This window comes from Triticum dicoccoides, chromosome 7A (genome assembly GCF_002162155.2).
Source record: "Triticum dicoccoides isolate Atlit2015 ecotype Zavitan chromosome 7A, WEW_v2.0, whole genome shotgun sequence".
Taxonomy (NCBI): domain Eukaryota; kingdom Viridiplantae; phylum Streptophyta; class Magnoliopsida; order Poales; family Poaceae; genus Triticum; species Triticum dicoccoides.
The window spans coordinates 220,268,828-220,276,569 of NC_041392.1; the positions used below are offsets into that span (position 1 = coordinate 220,268,828).

Sequence of the window (7,742 nt, forward strand, 5' to 3'; positions counted from 1 at the left end):
ACACCTACGATGATGTGGCGCGGGGTGGGGAGGGTGCCGACGTGGGATCGAGGGGATAATTTTACTCCACGGGTGAGCGGTCGAGTATATTTGAGAGTCAGGACGGCCGAGGAGTAAATTTTTTACTGCTCTAACAACGATAAGGGATCAGTTATGTGCGGTTCAGAAGAACAAAACCAATTTTTTACTCTTCTAACATCTTTTATGTAATCCGCGTTAGAGATGCCTTAAGGACGGAGTGAGTAATAGAAAATGTTTAGGAACATTGCTTCTTTGAGAAGAAGAAAAATGATCGAATGTGTAGAACGAGCCGAAAGTTCGTATTCGGCCTAGTCTAGAAGTCGGGCCAGCCTATTTCCGAGCGTGCACACCCGCACGCATTTTCCGTGTGTAGTGGAAATGCACGACGTGACCAGCGCCTAAACCCCACAATTTTTCCGCTTCTAAAATCTCCGGCGAGCTCTGCCTTCCGCTGCTTCTTCCTCCGCAAGCCACCGCGCAACCGCCTGCCATGATGGGGAGCAGGGTGGCCGCGTCGCTGCTCCGCCGGGACAGGGACCAGGCCTCCGCCCTGATGACGATCCCTCGCCTCCCGAGGAGCGCTCCAGCTCCGCCCCCCGCTCCTCCTAGGGTTGGATCCGGCTCGTGCGGCGGGGGCGGCCGCCACCTCCCCCCGCCGCCACCCCCGCAATCGACTGGCGGCTTATTCGCCGCCTCCCGAGTTGCCTCGTACCACGCCTTCCGCTCTTTCGGCCCTAAGGTGAGCGTTTCTCTTCCCTTCCCCTCCTCCTCTGCTTGCGTGGTTCCTCTTGGTTACGCCATCATTTTGTAGGCGCGTGAGTCGTACAGTAATTTTCTATGATTCGAATGTCGTGTGACCATTTTGTGAGATTTCTGTCTAAAGTGGCATAATGTTGGACTCGATGTGAGACATTCTGGTTTAGAGTTTAACATCTGATTACGTTGTAGTGGAAAAGGCTATCTGATTGCTGTAATAAACTTGTAGTTGTAGCTCCAATAATGCTTATTGCTTAGCCGTGGTCATGCTTTAATTTTTGCAGTTAGAGGAATATCACACATGCTACTAACCTGATAACGGTGTCTTAGTCGGCTGCAATTATTCAACTTAAAAGAGTTGATTGTTTTCCTTGGATATGTTGATACCAAGGAATACACTATGTAGCTCATCACAATCACCTGTTTAAATTTCAATTTTCTGTTACAAAATGCTACACTTGTTGAAAGTAATTTCCAAAAATTTACTGGTGCTTCATTTGCATCATGTTAGAGTTTTATGGGCCAATGCACACGGAAAATGTCTACTACTGCAGCTGCACTGAATTCAAATATGGCAAACGCAACAGCAAATTCAGGACTGAAGCTGCTAGTTACCAAAGGGCCTCAAGCACAGAAGGCAGTTGGTATATGGCTCTTTGGATGTGCTGCCTGGGTGTTCAGCATGGTCATACTTGGTGGAGTCACTCGGCTCACACGTTCGGGGCTGTCAATGACTGACTGGAAGTTCGCCGGGGGCTTGCCTCCAATGTCGGAAGAAGAGTGGCTACTGGAATTTCAGAAATACAAGCAGTCACCTGAGTACATGAGGTAAGAATGCAATCGATGCATTCATTATTTGTCGCCTTGCTCCAGTCTTTAATTTTTACTGTCCTCTCAGACGATCGTAGCATTTCAAGGAAGTCCTGTTGGTGCTAGTGCTACAGATTTTCACGTCTCTTTTGCCTCAATCCTTAACAAATCCCATTCTCAGTTTACGATTCTGAGAACAAGTGTTTACAGCTTTAATCAAAAACATAGCTTAGATATTTAAGTTGCTTGAAACAAAATAAATGATATTTCATTTCCTTAGATTAGATGCTCCGTAAGGATTGATTAATTGTCATCACTGGCCCCGCTAGAAAATGCCTGTGAGATCACATTCTAACTTGATAATCTCAACACTAGCAGCCTATATGAAGGTGCTGATAGAAATTGTGAGAAAGTTTTGGCTGGGCTTTATTCTCTGTTCCAGTTACTCTTTAGAGAACTTGATATGGTTTTGCTAGTTATGTGGTAAAGTAACTTCACACATTTTGTAGGATGAAAGCATAAACTTACTTTTGGCTCTAATTATTGTGAGATCTTTCGTTTCTCTCATCTGTAATCAGTTGCATCTAGCTCTTTTCTCCTTCCATGTTTCTGCTAATGTGACAGCAGCATTCATTTAACATTTCTAGGGTGAACAAAGGAATGAACCTTGACGATTTCAAATTTATATACTGGATGGAGTATGCACACAGAATGTGGGGAAGAGCTTTGGGCTTTGTATTTGCTGTTCCTTTTGCATACTTTGTTGCAAAAGGCTATGTTACCCGCCAACTTGGCGTCAGGCTCTCTGCTCTTTTTGCACTTGGTGGTGCGCAAGGACTGATTGGCTGGTGGATGGTGAAAAGTGGTCTTGAGGTACTAATACAATGCCCTTGTTGAACTAGTAAGTTTGTGGCTTAGAGGTTCACCACTCGTTTTTTCTCATATTAGGAACCAGCATCTGAGTATGTTGAACCAAGAGTTAGCCCATACAGGCTGGCAGCTCATCTGACCTCTGCATTTGTTATATATTGTGGTATATTGTGGACTGCTCTTTCAGTAGTAATGCCAGACCCTCCGGCTGAATCAATGAAATGGGTAAAAGGGGCAGCAAAATTTAGAAAGCTGGCAATTCCTGCCAGTGCTGTTGTAGGCATTACTGCCATATCTGGAGCGTTCGTTGCAGGGAATGATGCAGTATGTCAACACTTCTCTTGCTCTCATAGAAACTATGCTTAGCTTCCGTTTGCCCTGTATGCCTAATTATTTGTTATGACCAGGGGCGTGCATACAATACATTTCCGAAGATGGGTGACAGTTGGATTCCAGAAGATGTGTTCAGTATGGAGCCTTTTATACGTAATTTCTTTGAAAATACATCTACTGTGCAGGTAACATTTTGTCCGCAAGCATGATAGGAGTTTATAGCTCTGAAAATTATGCCGTGTTAAACTTTTGTTGTTAATTGGTTTGCTCATTCATTCTCTTAGCTCCTTAGCGTTTGAGTTATTCATTGTTTCTATGAAGGGTAACCTGGCTAGAATCATAAACTTCTTTTTTTATATATTAATCGATAGCTCCTTCAGAAAAAATGCATCAATCAGTATTGATAAGAGTCTTATCAGTACTAATTCTTGTGACCAGTTCACTAATTCTTGTAGCACATAACCACCATCTTTTTATGCAGCGGAGAACTTGTTGCAGGTTAACATGTTTTTTTTTCACATTCTTGTAGCTTAATCACCGAATTCTTGCTACAAGCACCTTATTGTCTGTGAGTGCCTTATGGCTGGCTGCAAAGAAAGTAGATATGCATCCAGCGGTCAAATCTCTGGTTGGAAGCACACTTGGGATGGCTGCTCTTCAGGTATAGTTCACATGTTTGACTCTCTTGTTGACATTGTGTAAATAATGTTTCAACTATCCATGCAGTTCTGACTTATAAGCTGATTTAAAACTCATGACCTCTGTATAGCTGATGAATGATTTTATGAAAATTATCCCAACCTAACATTTCGAAACTGCAGCATCGAACGGTTTCGGGTTTTTTTTGCGGGGTGTCGAACGATTTCGTTACCCATATTAATACATGCAGTACTATTAACTGTGCTACCTGTTTTGTTTCAGGTTACATTGGGAATATCCACACTTCTGATGTATGTTCCTACCTCTTTAGGCTCAGCTCATCAAGCTGGGGCATTGACACTACTGTCACTGATGATCCTTCTCACTCACACATTAAGAAGACCATCACCAGCTCTCTTGAAGTCACTTGCTTCTGCTGTGAAATCAACCTGATACCACGCCATGAATTAGTCACAATGGCTATGTGATATATTTTGCCCTTCTAATGTGCACTGGCCCCCTTGTTTCTTTGAGTGCTAAAGTATTTTGGTAAAAAAAAACAATTCTTGGGTAGAGGCTGCTTCATAGTAGTTTTCTAGCGCCAAATATTACAAACCCTTCTCGAAGTTCTTTTGATACATCACAATTTTGCATGCAGTATCTCATTCTCGGGGTGCTGTACAGAAGTGTGTACTCTGATAGATGTTATCTGTTGAAACATACAACGTACGTACCAAAACGCTGCCAAGATTTGGTTCATCTCTAGTTATGTATATAATGTATAAATAAGTACCAAGAAGTGCTTATTGTCCGCCCTAATTATGCCTATGTGAGCTCGTTAGGTTTTGATCAATGGTATGCCAGTATGTGTTCATGTACCCGGCAATGTACATTTTGCATGTGTAGAGGTACACTATCGGTTTACATAGAAGCAGTAACAGTTTTATGTTGAACCCTTGTACCGACCGAACACCGAACGTTTGTTGGAAGACATAGCAATTGCGAAGGATTTGAATGGCAATTTTTGTTATATGTGGATGGCAAGTTCAGTTGGCAAGCATGACAAATCCGCCTAGTTTATTTTTTTTGCCAGGATTTGGCGTGCTTGTTAACTAAATTTGCCATCCTTGCGGCAACTAAAATTGTCATAAAAATGTTTGTTTTGCCATGTCTTTCTGCGGAATGTCATCACAATAACATTCCCCATGTTTCGAAGCCCATTAAGGCGCCACTGAGACGGGAATATAAGGAAATTTGGATAATATGTTCCTGATTATAGCAAAATCCCCTTACGCTCCAAACAGGCCTGAAGCAAACAGTGTTGTCGGAGAAGTCTGTGAGGTCAAGCAACAAAGGTTGGTGTCGTGAGGACAATGGAAATGTTTGTTTTTATTTCATAAACAAATGGAAGTGGATTTAGGTATGGTAGTTGGTTGTGGCAAAATGGCAGGATCATATGTCGGATCTCTCTAAAGTCTGAAGTCTGAACCCATCCTGGAGATGGAAGCAGAGAGCAAATTTGGAGGCACCCCCTGAGGTCTCCAACACGTACAGTCATTGACGCACGCCACTGCCATGTGGCGATCTTCCCCTGCGATGCCAATATGCCACCGCCATCGTAGGGGCTGCACACGTACACTATCCGTCTAGTACGTGCCCGTCTAGCCCTATCTATCTGTCTGCCCACCGACGCCGATGGCCGCGCCGAATCTTCGTGTCGGCCGTCCCGATCCATGCATCAACACACGAAAAAAAACGCATGATTTTGTCTAAGCCGTTCATATTTTTGGCGAGCCATGGCCATGGGCTACATGGTTCGCGTTGTGACGGTAGACCGAAGTAGATATCCACCTCCGCCCACAGCTCCGGGAGCACGTTATTCTGCACCATTACGCAAACCAAAACGAAGGGCTGATTAATTATGCCAGCGACGAACTGTTTCCTGAGCCATTCGTCACCCTAAGCTCCACCGTAAATATCAGAATTTGAACCACACTGGCGGGGACGGGTGATGCATTCCTCCACGGCACCGCCAGCACCGCCTAGCAACAACCTGGTGGACGGCTCACCTCTCTCACAGTCTACTGCTAACTTCCAACGTAATTACTCTACTACGTAGAGAGTTTACGCACTAGCGGACGGTGTCATCTTGCAGCACAACCAGTTGCACCACCCAACAAAAGCCGGTTCACTTTACCTGCCGTTTGCTTGCACTGACAGCTCACTGACTTAACCTCCAGCCGGAGATTACTGCGGGGCCGCGCGCGGCTGTAACGTACGTGCGGTCCTTGCGGCCGTTGCAGCCCGCTGGCCGGCCCCGTATGCCGCATGCCCCCCGCGCGCGCGCCCGGCCGGCCGATGCACCGGCGCCAGCCCGTGCCGTGCCGTTCCCGCGACCCCTCGTTTGTTCTCTTCCTAACCGGTAACCGCTGCCGCGTGCATGCCACGAGCACGAAAGGTGCCACCCGGCCGTGCCATGGGGCGGGTGGGCCGGCGGGCGCACGCGACGGCCCTGCAGGGGGCTGGAGATAGCAGTAGATGGATAGGATGGAGCCAGCGCTGCTCCTGTCATCGCCCCTCCCTGCGTGCGTACTCCTACGTGCCAATTTTGCTCCCGGGCTGCTCCATCCGCCGCTTAAGGTAGTCTCTGCATGCATGCATGCACGCACGCACGCTGATCTGTTGAGCTGTGGGCGGGGACGGACGATCGATCGTACGCCAGAAACGTATGCCCGCTGGTGACATCGCTTGTGTGTGAGAGCCCGTCGGTCGGTCGTGTGCGACCTGTTTTTCTTAATGATTGGTGCTGCTAAGTGCCAAGGAACAATATCTTGAAAATTAGCGCAAAAAAGAAAACAATATCTGCAAAACCATCAATCTATGAACTGATCGATACGTGTATCCTTGCAAGTGTCCCTTGATGAATAGATTGCGACGAACACGATTTTTCTAGAATCCACCGTCGGCGCATGCTTTTCAGAAGTGTGTTGTATTTCTATTTTTATGCAATGCATATTTTACATGCTCTCATGTATTCACGTATGTATTTTGTATATTTATACACGCACCGAACCGCTGAAATATATCGATTTATATATGCAACCGGAATAGTTTTCTAATACCCTTGTTTTTTTTTTTGAAAAATTGTAATTTGTGAAAATGCGTGAATTTTTGGTTGTGGGTCCAGGCATTGCAAATTTTAATTGTACTTGATCATGATTGAAATGCTGTCATATGAATTTTAAATGTACTCGATGCTTTTCTTAAATGCATTCAAATGTTATGGAATCAAGACTTAAATTCATTAAAATGCATTTGAAGTTTTCTAAATCTGAACTAAAATTAAGAAAAATGCATTTGAAGTTTGACTAGATCATGATTAAAATGCATTTCAAACTTTTGTGAAATGTATACACATATTATCGGATTATGGCTGACATGCATTTCGAATGCATTCGAAATGATGCTATTTTTTGGAACTTTTGTGAAAGTGTCCTAATATTATTGAATCAAGATCGAAATACAGTGTAATGCATTTCAAATTACTGAACCATTGGTAAAACTAAGTGATGCATTTCAAATTTAATGATATCTTTACTTCATGGAAAATTGAAACAAAGCACATAGAAAATGTGTTCGAACACATTTCAAATATATAGTTTTTTGAAAATATGAAACTTCAATGATTTTTCAAAATTGCGGATCCCATATTAAATATAAATCAGTACGTTGAGGTATAGAAATGGAGTGTGAATCTGAAAACACCATGGAAGGCTCTAATGGGTGTGCTATGTCGCTTGCGTGTTATGGTAGAGCAGATTAACGCAAACTAAACATCATATCATTATCATAACCAATGTCCTTTTTTGAACAATAATTGGAATTGACAATAAATAGTTAGTCTGGGTAGCTTTTTTCGAACAAACCAATTATTGTCAATTTCAATTTAAGGACAAGTTGATCATTTCCTTTATGACAATCTTTTAACGGCCAACAGGTAATTTTCACCAAACACACACGAAAAAGATACGATTTTATAATCGACTGAAGTTTTACAAATGTTTTATTATTTATATTTCCGTGGCACCATCCCTCAGTTATATAACGAATCATTTCGTTCACCCTCCTTTCTTCCACTCCTACATTTCTGTGGCACTATATTCCCCTTTCGCCGAGCGCCCCCCTCCCCCTCCTCATTTTTTTTCTATAAAGCATCGTTCCGCTCGCCCTCCTTTCTCCACATTCCCCGTGGGACTATGTTCCCCCTTCTGCGCAGAGCTCCCCCCCCCCTTCCCAATTTTTTTTTCTATAAA

At 43.9% G+C, this 7,742-nt stretch overlaps 1 protein-coding gene across 1 annotated transcript; it reads left to right on the forward strand.

The window, feature by feature from the left end:
• The first annotated feature begins 403 nt into the window (after positions 1-403).
• Positions 404-4,069, forward strand: LOC119331247 (cytochrome c oxidase assembly protein COX15-like). Its single transcript, XM_037604422.1, has 7 exons — positions 404-760; positions 1,289-1,605; positions 2,235-2,460; positions 2,536-2,781; positions 2,865-2,975; positions 3,320-3,451; positions 3,712-4,069. The coding sequence occupies exons 1-7, from the start codon at positions 512-514 to the stop codon at positions 3,880-3,882; spliced, it is 1,452 nt and encodes a 483-aa protein (XP_037460319.1). The 5' UTR covers positions 404-511; the 3' UTR covers positions 3,883-4,069.
• Positions 4,070-7,742: the final 3,673 nt, after the last annotated feature.

Excerpts from the sequence above, each read along its gene's own strand:
- LOC119331247 (XM_037604422.1), top strand. The coding sequence starts at position 512 with ATGATGGGGAGCAGGGTGGCCGCGTCGCTGCTCCGCCGGGACAGGGAC. Across the intron at positions 2,976-3,319 it reads AAAATACATCTACTGTGCAG|CTTAATCACCGAATTCTTGC; the intron begins GTAACATTTTGT and ends ACATTCTTGTAG. Across the intron at positions 3,452-3,711 it reads TTGGGATGGCTGCTCTTCAG|GTTACATTGGGAATATCCAC; the intron begins GTATAGTTCACA and ends GTTTTGTTTCAG.